We start from the raw sequence: 14,125 nt of genomic DNA, 5'->3' as shown, positions 1-14,125 counted from the left end.
TAAGAGAGAAACCACAAGACAATTATCAAAAAGTCAGTACTTCACTTCACTGTGATTAGAATTGCAGTTTCATAATTATTTGTGGAGTACATATTATTTAGAATCTTTAAATATTCTACCGTGACTTTGTTGCTAATGCAAAATTTACAATAGGAAAAAAGCCACGTTTTCCCTATAATTGTAATGTTCATGATTAACACAATCCTAACATAATCTTCTTCCTGTTCAGATAGTTTTTGTTGATGTTTTGAAAATCATCTTGTAGTACAAGTACAATACATTTATAATTGCAAAAAACTGTTAAAGGACCATTGAACAAAACAGGTGTCAAAATAAATACAGTTACTTTAGCATAAATGTCTAATGTAAAAGTAAAAGATTAGTGCTTCGTTTTTTGCTTCTTTTATTTGTCATGTTGAATTTAAGGGTTTATATTTAGACTCTATTCACACTGCATTTCCATATAAAGTAAATTAAAGTAGGTTGCAGTGGTAAACGTCTAAACTATTTGATGAACTCAAACTATTAGATGTGGTGTGTTTTTGACACGTTCCAGATTTCTAAAAACATGGATTAATTTTTGAATAGTGCACTGTGTATCATAGAAACGCAAACTGTCACCATGAATTAGATTTATTTGGTTATCATGATCTGTTTCTACTAGGGGAAAAAAAAATGGAGTAATTTTGCTGTCTGATTAATGTTGTAATCCACACTCAAGTTAATATAGCAATTAGTCACAAAGGAGCATCAAGTGGTCTGTATAGTATGATAGTTCTGATGTCAGTCAATTCCTTAAATAGGTCCATAAAGAGAAAATAAAAGTGTGTGAAATCTGTTACTCTTTGCTGCTTGAATATGTCGGCATCCAGCTGCAACAGTACTGTAGTGGGCTACAGAGTTAACTCAAACTGTATTTAAATAAATCTGTGTCCCAAAAATAGGGAGTAAACAACCTTTTTCAATTGATTCAAACTTTCTGAAGACAGATGGTAAAAGTGATCAGTGGGTTTTTTTGTGTAATAAAAAGTCACATACTATATTATTAACTTCCAATTAATTATCAGAAACAATTATACATGGCCCATCATTAGCCACTTTTTTTAGGGACAGGATTACAATTTAATAGCCAGCGTTAAGCCATCACCCACGGTTAGCATGCTCAGATCCACTCGCTGGTCTTTGTGGAGGTTTTTATTAAACTGGTCAATGGTCTGAGAGATGACGTCATCCTTGCCAGGGTTTACGACGCTCCCTCCCCAAAGGACCTGTGGAGTGCAGTGATGGCAGTTCAGTGTTTGTTCTGACTCAGCGAGGACATTGTTATCCTTGTTAAATATTAAAATTAGATATCTAAAACAATTATGAGGTAATAAAATCTTACAGTTTTTCATCTGCATCAAACTTACATTATCAATTGCTATGATGCCACCTCGACGAATAAGCTCTAGGGATTTTTCATAGTAATTTTTATAGTTATTCTTGTCTGCATCAATGAATACAAAGTCATAAGTTGCAGCTTCACCAGCGTCAAGGAGTTCATCTGTAAAGAGGCCAAAACATTGACAACATGCAGGTGTAAGCAACTTACAGTAGATAACAATAAAGAGAATGAATGTATAAAGCAGAAATATATCATCTTTACCCAGCGTTTTAAGTGCAGGTTGATTGCGGATGTCAATTTTCTTTTCTACTCCAGCCTAAAAATGAAAGAATTGTTCTGTTCATTTTTTACTCTTTAATTGTGTCATGGTTGTGCGATGCAGTAGCTGCCCTTTCGCCCTTGGGGAACAAAACCACCGATAATGCAAAGTACTGTGATGCTTGACTTTGCAAGCTGTGTTGACACTGATATCGAAGCTGACATCGACAACTACTTCAGTCAGCATTCTCTCGTCTCTGATAGACGTTTCTGCATCTCTTCAATTTCCAGGTAATTAGGCTACATACTGTTCATCCATTTGGGGATTGGAGAAAATCAATCTTCAAAATGTTGCTAGCTACTTTGCAGTTCTCTTAAATAGAGTAATATGTGCAAAAAAGTGATGTTCTTTAAACCTGACTGGTGTTTCTTTGCCATTTGTCACGGATTCTGAATGATCTTCACTAGATTTTCTTAAAAAAAATTTTTTTTAGAAACAATATTCTAAACCAACCATTTAAAACAGTTTTGGTAAATTTATGTAGCTTGTGTTCACAAACCTCTTTAAAGAATGCTTTGGATATTTGCACATAATCGTCATCAATTTCACAGGCCACCACTCGGCCATCCTCAGGAATGGTCAAAGCCATACTCAGAGCGTTGTATCCTGTATACATGCCTAGGACAAGAAACCAGACTCATTTTTCCAGAAACATGCCTGTAATACACGTTACGTGTTATTCACTGAAACGTACAGACATCTTAAAAGAACATGCATTCTCACCCACTTCAATGGTTTTGTTGCCTTTTATTAGTTTTATTAGATTAGCCATGAACTGAGCTTGCTCGGGAGCCACCATCATACTGTTCTCTGAATCTTCCATTGTTCTCTATGAGTTAGGAATACAGATTGTTTATAAAAAAAATAAATAAATAGACACAGTGCACATTTCTTATGAATATTTTTTTTGTTTGCCAATTTGCTCATTTTCTAAATTTTACTGACCTCTAGTGTCTGTAATACTGTTTCAAAGCAGCTTGTAAAATTAAGTGCTGCTGTTATTTTGTTAGATTTATGATCTATAAAAATGTGATTGGAGTACAGTAAATGTTTGTGAGTGCATGTACCAGGCGCAGTTTAGTCAGCACTGGATCCTCCCTTAAAGAGTTATTCACAACATAATTGAGCAGAGGGTTGTCTCCTTTGTGACTCTTGCCGATAAGACTTATTGTTTCAGTTCCTTGAGATGCAATAAAGTACAATAATTTAAGGCTGGCGAAAAAAAATGCAACACACGTTTTCTTTTTGAAAGACCTTAATTTTGACAGCTAAATATTATTTGTAACTAATATGTTAATGTCCAGTTCTTTTTCTAAGATTTTTAACAAACAGACAAAACTACAGTTTTTCCCAATCTCTTATCTCTTATGATGACGCATGCACACAGGTCAAATGTTTTTACTCTACAGGCCACTGGGTGTTGAGTATGATTCACGGAAACATGCGGTACAAACTCCAAAGTACTGATCAGTTGTTTTTTGTGCCAAACAAAAACAGTTCAACAAAATTTCCCTAAAAATATGATGGGCAGGATCATAAAGAAAATAAGATAAGAAAAAACAAAATTCTAAGTAAAATAAAGTCAGATGTTGAAGCATGCAAAAAAACATGCAATAGAATACTATACTCTTTATTTTAATGTTTTATTTATTTTCATAAATTTTATGAATTTACTCTCAGCATGTTGACCAGTGCAGAAAGATTTGATAACAAGATATGGGACTAGTAAAGCTTATTAATTGTTGTATTTATACAATATACTACAAAGGTTGTTTTGCTAAATGCATAATGGTTTTGCAGTTACCAACTAAAATATTTTTATATAAAAAATATAATTATAAATTATTATTATTATTATTATTATTATTATTATTATTATTAATATTAATATTATTATTAAAATAAATTTGTCAGTAATACTGTTGTTAGTTGTTGTTGTGTTTTCGATATTTAGGGTTATTGTATACCACTGATCTCTGAGAAGGCTCGATCACTGATATGACATAGCCTTTACAATGCATTTCAATTATTTCACAAGGAGAATTAACTTCTTTGACTTTTTAGAATTATTAGTTATTCATCCAATTATTAGTTATAAGCCTATTTTTTATCCTGGGCTTATTATAAAATAATGGTCTTACCTGACAGTGCGAGGACAAGAAAACCAAAGAAAATAATCCTGGAAGTCATTTTGATGTCTATTTTAATGTTTTCAGCAGTTGCCCAGGTCCAGACTAGGCCTCACTCCTCTATCGCACACACATGAGGGAAGGTCAAATGTGTTTGTCCTAATCAGGGTGAACAGTAACTTCTGGTGTCTGCTATGTTTACTCAATGAAATTATGTAAATAAATAAATAAATAAATAGCTCATATACAATCAGCTGAATTATATATATATATATATATATATATATATATATATATATATATATATATATATATATATATATATATATATAAACTGTACATATTGTTGTTTTAAAGCTAAATAAGTGTGAAATAAGTACATCATGCTTGGTATTGATAAAGTCATCTGTTCTTTCAAATTTCACATTGCAGGAACAGACACCTGTATTCTCCAACAAAATGTTTCATTAGAATTGACATTTAAATTTAGTCATTCAAGGTATTCCAGTGCATGTGTCATTTATATACCCGCTACATTAAGGACACTGCAGGACTGAACCCCAACTGAACCCCAGTTATGACTGAGTAAATATTTAAATATATTTACCCACTTAAAATGTCTGTAAAATATTACAGGTGAAATAGGTGCAAATATTACACTTTCTTTTTCTTCTTTTTGGCATTTTGCCCCATTTTCTCCTTAAATTAGTCATCGCCAATTCCAATCCATCAGGCTATTTGCTATTACTGCCTCGGAGGCATGTAAAACCAGTCATTCACATCTTGTTGAATTTCTGATCATGCAATGTCAGGGGGCAGAGTAACACACTCGGAGGAAAGCATTATTAAACCCCTTCTGCATACATTAGCTCATAGACGCTTGTGATTGGCTAATGTCATTGTGATTGATAGGGGACAGACAGAATGCCAAGCCACCCTTGCTGAGAGCATGGTCCATTTTGCTCTTTCAGGCTTCCAGCCACTGATGATTCAAACTCATGATTTCTAGATTACAGGCCAAACGCTTTTCTATTGCGGAATTACTGTTAGATTCCTGAATTTGACTGGTCAAAAGATTAATTTTCCTTAATAGCACTTCTCTGACCGAAATGATCTAAATCACAGATTAATATCTAGCTAATATACAAAAGCATTATTTCTATAAAAACAACTCATTTAAATGAGCATTAATGGTGAATGTACCACGTAATATAAGTCTAATAATTATGAATTTAAAAAACATGTTAAATAAAAATGGCAAAATGGCCAGAATAGTTAGTTCTCTTTTGCTTCGTGAACAAAAATAAATCCAGATGCTACACTTACAAAATGCCTATTGCCTATGTGGCTAGTTAGCTCACAATGCTTTGTACATTTCTATTAAAGGTGCATCCACTAAAATTAGTTTCCAATCAAATCAGTAAACTAGTACTTACAGTTCAATTGAGAACTATCACATTAGAGGGCAGTGCTGTTGTGCTGGATATCAGCATGGCTGTGGTGCGGCTGTAGAGACAGGGCGCAGCCAAGTGTGCTATTGCTTTTATAGAATAGTTCCACAAACCTGTTTAAAAAAACAAATAATTTACTATATTATCAACAGATTATGACTTGTTTGTTAATTCAACCAATTATTTTGCCCCAGCAACACACATCCCTCCCTTAAATTCTTACCAGTATTAAAAAAAAGAAGAATAAACCATTAAGGTGATGGACAGTACTGAGAAACTTACATCTGTTAGAAACCTTTTTCATTTTAGAATATCAACTAACTTCTCTGATTTCAGAATTAAATCCCAAATACTGTAAATTGGAAAACTAGTGCACTATGCTTATATTCACCTATGCTATAATCCTATAATCACCACTGGTACAATGCTTCTCATCTAATCTGATTACTCAGTCGGAAGTAACTCTTGTATTATTGTTAAAATTTCACTGCAGAAGTATAAAAAAACCACTATGTGAATATTTATCTTTTTACATTGGACTATTAATAATAAAGAGTCTATTAGGGCTGCTTATGTAAAGCTGCTTTGTGACAATGACCATTGTTAAAAGCACTTATATAGACATAAAAAAACTTAAATGAATTGAAATATGAATAAAATAGTGGATCTTATTTATGCCCTTTATTTTAATAACTATTTAAGTGAACAAAAACTAACTTTAAAATATATTGTTTGTGGCTAAAATCCTTGTTTGAGTAAAGCACTGAAATATTTCTTTTATCTAGTGTAAGTTAAATCAACAGTAAAGTGGATTGAATCAGGGAAAATTAGTTGAAGAAACTAAAAGTTTAAAAGTTAAAGCTTTGAGCTACAAAACAAACAGTTATGAGCTCAAATCTTAACTCTGACATCCAGTCTTTGAGGAAAACATTTAATCCTCACATGTTCAGTTGTGTCCTGACTTAACTGTATATATATATATATATATATATATATATATATATATATATATATATATATATATATATATATATATATATATATATATATATATATATATAAATGTTAAATCTAATTGTAGCTAAATAATAGTTTAAAAATAAAAGTATGACATATTGTCCAATCATAAGGAAATACATTGTTGCCATTGTAACTTGCTTTGTAATTGATGTGTATAAAAGAAACGAAACACTTGGTTTGTATTTATGCTGTTATAAAAATATATGAATAATCAATTTATTATTATATATTTATCTTACATCCTTCTCTGTCATATTGTATAACTTACTGTATATACTTAATGGCATGTCATTCAATCCCTTTATGTTCAATAATTTAGATAATCTAGTAAAAAAATAAATGCTGAATGAAATTTTTTGAAGTTTACAATTAAAGCTAAAAATTCTGCAAACTTCCAATGAGATTTTCTTCATTAAAGTGCAGAATAATAATGTATAATATTAGCAGAATAATAAAAACTGTGGATTATTTTTTCTGTTGAAGGAGAGATTTATATTGATGATCATTTGCATCAGAATCCAAAGTCCTTAAACAAATGCACTACACACTGTGTAATTTGTGGCTGTTGTGTGCCACAGAAACACATCACTGTCAGAGGAGATTTCTTCTGGCAGGACAAATGTAGTCTGCAGACCTGAGTTTGGAGTTTAGGCTATTGAAATGTGCTTGGAATCTTTATAAGTTGTGAACTACATTGCATTCTACTGCCCCCTAATGGACAAAACCTATTTGATGCACACGTGATGCATAATAATGATGAGGCCTTCTCAGTCTTGTGTTCACTTCCAGTACCACACAATCACTGCCTCTAAATAATTCATCTGTTTACAGAGTTGATCACAAATTTAGTGCCTCTGCTAAACTAAAGCCTCTTCCTAAAGTGCCTTTAATTTATTAGCATAATGTAATATTGCCCACAGATACAATCCTGCCTGTGGATCAGCCTCCCACATCCAGCAGTGAAGTTCTTGTTGTCAGTCTCCGAAGTGTGTGCACCTCCATGAAAACTTGTTTACTCCGTCTCATTACTCACAGTCCAAAACAAGCTAAGACTGTGTGTGCGCGACTCAGAGTTTGTCTGCGTGTGAGTCTGTGTGCGAAAGCAGGAGCGGGATGTCAGAAAAATATTCCCAGTGTTGGAGGTGGGATGGTGGGGCACTCTCGGAGGAGCGGCACACTTCCTTCACCGCTTCTCTAATTAGGTATGCGCGGATGCAAACAAATCCCCCTGCCCACACGTAGGTATCAGTGAAATGAGCCGTGACTGCTGCTGTCTCTAAAACTTGCCCGTGCCTCCTATGATGACGGGGGGATGGAGCTGCCACTGTGTGTGTGTGTCGCTCACGTCCGCTGGGTGAAAATAAGATGCTGTGTTTTCACATCCTCTCTCCCTCTCCTTCCTTACTGCTCTGGGCTGCTTATGTGACGCTAATTGTTTCTGCTACTTGTTCCAAGTAGCTAGTGTTCAGTGGCACATTGTATAGATCTGGCCTGGTCCATGTGTTCCTTTACAGGCCTCTCTAAGGCCCAACAACATGATATTGCCATTTGTGGAGTGTGTCTTGCTTTTGAATACCAAACCCTGCTTGGTTTGACATTGAATGTTGCCTTTCAAGGTGCCATGGAAATAGAAAATAATGATTTCTTCTTACAATGTCGATATGAATTATTGATTTTTAAAGACTTATAATATAATCTTCATGTCTATGTGTGTCTATATATTTTATGTAGATATTAACATTTGGTTTACATGCCAACGTTGCTGTTGTTAAATGGATGGAGTATGAGTAAGCTTATGGTTTGGCTGTGGAGCATGTGTAATATAGGATAATGTAGGATAACGGCGTTCAGCTTACTGGAGTACTTGTCACATATAAATGTAGGTTTCTATGAGAAAGCACTGTTGTATATACAGACTGTATGCATTAATATTAAATAGCTTTCACTTTTACAGTAAAACCAAACTGCAATTTATTTTTTCTCTCACGTGGTTTGAAAATTTAAAACCGTATTTCCCCCTCAGCAAACCAGCAGCTTGATTTTTTTTTTCCAATTATTTGTGTAAGAGAGGAACAGACACATTGTATTGACACATTTAATTTAGTTTAACTTCAATATTGTTGCACTGAAGGAAATGGTCACTTTTTTTTGCATAATTATTATTTTTTAAATATAATGCTCCATTCATACCAGTTGTTTGATTTCATGTTTTACGTACTCATTTCCGGAGTTATATGTTAACTTTTGAACTGTTGGCACATTTCCAGAACTATAAAAAATCCAGAAAAGCAAATTGATAACTGTTACAAGAAAATAAAGAGAACACCACATTTTTGTTTTTATAGGACAAAGGAGGCAGTGCCGAAAGTTCTCTTTAAGAGACGAGTAAATGCTCTTCTTGTTGTTTTGCACCAAGTGGCAGTGTTGTCTATATAATATCACAGTTCAGAGTACAGTCGGTCTGGTGCTCCAGAGCACCGCTGCTTTTTGAGAACGGTTTTGTTGAGCTTCATGCTTTAAAAAAATAAAAAACAAATATATAATGTGTATATATTTTTTTTAAATTATTTTTGAAGGTAATTTAAAGGTGAGTATACATAATTAAGAATCTTTCTGTGAGGTGTGTGTTTTTATTATTTTTTTAAATAAAAGAGCACCAAAAAAATAGATTGTCTTATAATACTTATTTCAATTTCTTTCTATGGAGGCACACAAAGAAATGACACTCCTCAAAGTATCAAATAAGGTGCTCGGGGGCAATCATGCCATTGCAAGCCCTCTAATCTGACAAGCACTGACACCTGAAGCAAGGTGCAAAAAAAAAGACAAATGTAATTTTTTCAGAAACAATTAGGAAGGAAAGGAAGGCTTTCCACTGCTATGTCGTGTCTGTCTCGGGCTGTCTGCTTGGCAGTGCTGTGGCAGTGCGTGTATATCACTCACTACTGAAGGCTGCCTGTTCCTGTCAGTCACAGCTCTACAGTACACACACACACACACACACACACACACACAAATAGTCCTTTTCCACTGAATACTAAACAGTGTGTGATTTTGTACACTTCTTTGTAAACTTTAACATGCTTCCACCTACATAGTCAGCATTAAAATCATTGTCACTAGTTTTCTGTCTTCATTACCTGGAGTGACTTGGTGTGAATTTGACAGTCAGACACAAATCCAGCTCAAAGGTGACTGGTTGCAAATAATAATAATAATAATAATAATAATAATAATAATAAATGTCATGCACTCAGTTGTCTACTGCTGGATCGTGCAGCATAGCCAGAAGGAGAGAGAAGCTGACACACGTGATGGGATGTTTCAGTTCTTTTATCTCCATACTGCTGACACCGAGGCTATTTACACCACCCAGTGCGTCTGAAATGGATGTCCTTTTGTGTAAAGTCACTTCATTTTCCTTCTCTATTCTTTTTCCTCTGCTTGTGCACGTCCTATAATTGCCATACTTGAAGTGCTAATGATAATGTTATAACTTGGATCAATTTGCTATGGCAATTGGACCTTCTTAATTGAGTCGATTATCAAGCGTGTGTGTCTCCCGAAGCTTACAGAGACAGAGAGAGAGGGCGGGACACACACACATACACAGAGAGAGAAAGAGAGAGAGAGAGAGAGAGAGAGAGAGAGAGAGCACTCTCCAGCAGACTCTTTTTTGTGTGAGTGTTTATAAAGATCTTGGCCTTGTGTAGCTTTTTATTATATATTGATATTGTATGTTGATGCACTAAATTATATTTAAGGAATTTGGTATAAAAATACCAGTTTTGCCTATTATTTATTATTGTTTATTTTTGATCGATTTACATATTTTACTTAAATGGAAATTCTGCTCATAATTTAAACATGTTGATATATGAATAATTTCTTTTTAGTGATAAAGTGAGTCTGAAGTGTCTGGTTTAAGGATGAGGGCCAGACTATAGGGGAGAAGGTTTATACTCTCAGACACTTGGCAGATCTGAAGTTAATCCGATAATAAAGAAACGCTTTATTTTCATCTGCTCCAGACGCACGAGCATAAGGTCAAGAGCAGCTTGTATTAGCAGAATGAACTCAGAGTGGTGTAGATAATTAACTTTCAGTGGGTTTGAGACAGGCTCCAACAGCCAGTCAGCCATACAGTACTGTATGTAACACAAACTTTCCTGCCATTTCTTTGGTGATGTAAGGGAACTCTATGAAGAGGCTTCAGCAAAAGCAACATATCTTCCCTTTCATTCTTTTTTATCTGGGGGTCCGGACGGTCTTGTTGAATTATCTCAGAGCAGAGCAGGAATGCCGTCAGAGCTGATTTGCGGCCAAGTGCGTATCCTGACTGCAGGTCTTTGACACGATACAGTTCTGTGAAATGATTCACACTTTGGACTGATCATATTATTGCAGCCATTTATTTAATCATCATTATTTCTATAAATGGGTAAGACAGGGCAGCTGCTTAAAGCACTATAGTGCATGTTGTAAAAATGTTAATTCTAACAATTTCCCTACATTTTTGGCCTGAAATATTAACGCAAGCAGAAGTTCAGACCATTAAATAAGGTTTTCAGTGGATTGTGATGTGGTGTGATTTATGACTGATATAACACATTCTTTTTGCTACACAACACTGTATTTCAAAGAAAACGCTACATTCTGAAATAAATGTTTCATGGCCTATTTACAGATGTGTTATTCAGATGAGTGAAAAAAAATCTTTAAAGGAACCATTTTAGTGTTTTTCTTCACCCCCTCCATTTTTTATTTTTTTTTTGCAGTGTGTATCAGCAGTTGAGGCGCAGGACTTTGTAGGGAAAACAGAAATCCGCCTAATGTTCCATGAAGACCATGGTGAATTTATATTGATGGGAGTGTTGACTCTGAACCACATAGCCATGATTTTTTCATAAGCCACCGGGAACAAGAAGTCAGTCAGCTGACAGGTGTTAACACTGAGAATAGCGCCGTGAATAAGAAAAGGGACACGCATAAGAGCGCGGTTAGATTTTCTCTTGCAGAACGTTTTCAGAACTTGTGCGCCTCACTCTGTTAAGTGTATAGCTCTAGGTTTTACTGGGACTCTGTAAACACCACAATGCATGTCAAATATGATGAGTCTTGATAGCTGTAAAACATACCCAAGGACTGTTCCTCACTTATTATCTGTAGCCGTGCCCTGGAGCCATGTCTGTATCCTCACTTGCTCGTCAGCTCCGCCAGGCCGCTCGGGAAGCCATTGATTATTTTGGCATGAGATGGGGAGAGGGAGAGGTGTGATTTTTTTTTTTTTTTGTACTTTTCACTTGAAAGAAATGGGGGAAAAAATCAAGAAAAAATAAATATTTGTATGTGCACGTGAGACGGGGAGAGAATAAAGTTGATGCATCCTCTGGGTTGTATGTGTGTATGTGAGAGAGAGTGTGTTTGCAAGGAGTGTCGCAGAGATCTCCTCAGAGGAGCAGTCTGCCAACCCCAGGCTGTGCAGCATTCTCACCAGTCAACTTTACTGCCTTTATTTGGGCTCACGAATGGCTGCCTGACTTATCAGCTCCTGCAGGCTGTAGTGGGTCTCAGGAGCTCTGCAGAGCCGCTGCTGGCCCAGCACACTTGCGCTGTATTAACTTCGCCTGGCTCCAGCACTGAGGGGAGGTGGAGAACACTGCATGGCTCCAGCAAGTGGACTTATGTGGCTCCGGGGACTAGACTTCCTGCATCTGCTCAGGCCTTCATTCCCAGTGCTTTGCTCAGCACACATACATCAGATAGATATTACAGTAATCCAAAGGTAATACATTAGCTAGTGTGCCATAGGGACACTATGCTAGGAATAGATGCCTCAACCATTCACCCCTTTTGTCAGGCTCGAGTCTACATCTCCTGGAAGAAGAAGAGGAAAAAAAACCCTCCACCACTAACCTTTTATTTATTTATTTTAATTTTATCTTTTTTTTTTTTTTTTGCTATGTCACTACAGGAATTTATTCAGAAGTAATGCGCTCAGTATTTTATTCCTAATCACACTGCCCAAAGGATTGAGGCATATTTCCAAAAAGCAAATACATCTTGCATGCTCTTATGAAAGCAATATATTACTTAAGTACTTAGCATCCCAGAGAGGAGGAATGAAGCTAGCCACACTTGTAGTCTGTTTATAAGGCTATATTACTTGCGGAGAGTCCCCCTGGGCTTTAGGCCATCTATTATGGCAAATACTGCATCTTTATCTGCGTTGTTTTACCTTCAGGTTATTATAACACATATTTGTTTAACTTAATTTAGTATTCAATGTATTTTATGATGCACACTCAGTAAAACCATCTTAGACGTGCTCCCCGGATTGGTTATATTGCTGAAAGAGATGTTTGGAGAAGAAAATTACAAATATATTTATGCAGGCAGAAAGCAAACATCACCAATGTTTAGATATAACAAATCAGATAACGCAGGTGGGTTGAGAAAGAGGGGGCAGATATGAGGCGGCTTATTGACTGTAGTTCATAACGTCAGCTACAGAGACAAACCTGTCAGGAAGAGCACCGAACGAGACACCTCTGACATCCTCGCATATGGACAGCCATATGTTTGCTTGATAGACAGTACTTAGACAGGGCAGGAAAAAACAGAACCAAGATCTTGGCAGTCACAGCACTCAACCTTTCGCTTAAAAGGAAATAAAAGAGCATCCGTCTCGCATGTCTCTGGTGTCTGCTGATAGAGCAAACAAATGTATTGCTAAAGGCTGTATTCTAATCGGCAACTCATCCTGATTGATATTATGACAACAAAGACTATATTACGCCTTGAAATGACTCGTTTTCATTATTATACCCAGCATGCTCCTTTGACGCCCTGCTACTGCCTAGGCAAAACTAAACCACAGGGTACTAGAGTGAAGGTGGAGGCAGCTGGATCAATATCATCTTTCCAAAAGTTTATCAGCTTTAGGGCTTTTGTAGAGAAGTAAGGCTGCGTGTTGGTGTAAATGGGGGATGTGTGGATCTGCTCCCATCCCCATGTTAGCTGTTGTCAGCGGAACCTTGGATAGCTGTCTGTCTGTGAGACTGACAGGCCTGCTGATGAGATGATGGCATCAAAAAGAACTGGCTGACAGCTGCTGCTTGACAGGCTTCATGTCTGCCTCCACAGCAGCTCCCTGCTCTACTCTGCTTTCCTCAGTGCTGTTGAGAACACACACACACACACACACACACACACACACAGAAACGTGTCCCTGGTCAAGGGGTGGAGTGAGGTTGTCATGAGCAGATCTGTTTTTTTTGGTTATGATGGAACTAGAATGGTAATCATGGACGACCTAAAGATGTAGACAAGTGCGTGTGTATGCGTTAAAGGCAGAGAGAAAGTTTGTCAAATTATAGCCTGAAATGTGACTACATCTAGTTTGCATCTACATTGCCTCTGCTTTTTCACTTATTTTTTCTTGTTTTTTAAACATAGGACAGTATGGGTAACTTGCTTTTTGGTCATTATTAATCATTCTCGTTCATATTTTCAGTGGGAGGTTTATGTGCACTGAAGTGGAATGAGTCTCTCCATTTGAACATCCCAATGATTGAGCACTGACTATTGGTGTTTCTCTGCTATGCCTAAAAGTGACAGGCCCAGAGTGAGAACAAGTATGTCAATCATGAGGCTGTCAGTGCTAACTGATACTTTCTATTCAAAATGCCTCTGCATGTGCAGCACAGTGCTAGTCTTTTACAAAAAAAAAAAAGAATAATGTTGCATATAATATACAATATGCTTGTATTACAGAGCTACTGAGGTGACATGTTGACATAATTTTTTTTAATAGGGCCTG

The 14,125-nt window shown here is 36.1% G+C and overlaps 1 protein-coding gene across 1 annotated transcript; it reads right to left on the bottom strand.

Annotated features, from left to right (window-relative positions):
* Positions 1 to 20: 20 nt before the first annotated feature.
* comtd1 (catechol-O-methyltransferase domain containing 1) lies at positions 21 to 3,963 on the bottom strand. The gene is made up of 7 exons (XM_053502622.1): positions 3,845 to 3,963; positions 2,771 to 2,883; positions 2,427 to 2,532; positions 2,203 to 2,321; positions 1,646 to 1,700; positions 1,410 to 1,543; positions 21 to 1,268 (listed from the first exon to the last, which is right to left on the bottom strand). The coding sequence occupies exons 1-7, from the start codon at positions 3,891 to 3,893 to the stop codon at positions 1,116 to 1,118; spliced, it is 729 nt and encodes a 242-aa protein (XP_053358597.1). The 5' UTR covers positions 3,894 to 3,963; the 3' UTR covers positions 21 to 1,115.
* Positions 3,964 to 14,125: the final 10,162 nt, after the last annotated feature.

Source organism: Clarias gariepinus, chromosome 8 (assembly GCF_024256425.1).
Source record: "Clarias gariepinus isolate MV-2021 ecotype Netherlands chromosome 8, CGAR_prim_01v2, whole genome shotgun sequence".
Classification (NCBI taxonomy): Eukaryota; Metazoa; Chordata; class Actinopteri; order Siluriformes; family Clariidae; genus Clarias; species Clarias gariepinus.
The sequence above is the reverse complement of the archived record's forward strand: the minus strand, read 5'-3'. Positions and strand labels throughout refer to the sequence as shown.

Bases quoted from the DNA above. Each gene is read 5' to 3' on its own strand.
- comtd1 (XM_053502622.1), bottom strand. From the start codon at position 3,893: ATGACTTCCAGGATTATTTTCTTTGGTTTTCTTGTCCTCGCACTGTCA. The intron at 2,533-2,770 runs GTACATGCACTC...CCTAACTCATAG, and splicing joins TGCTGACTAAACTGCGCCTG to AGAACAATGGAAGATTCAGA. The intron at 1,701-2,202 runs GTTTGTGAACAC...TTTCATTTTTAG, and splicing joins CCAAAGCATTCTTTAAAGAG to GCTGGAGTAGAAAAGAAAAT.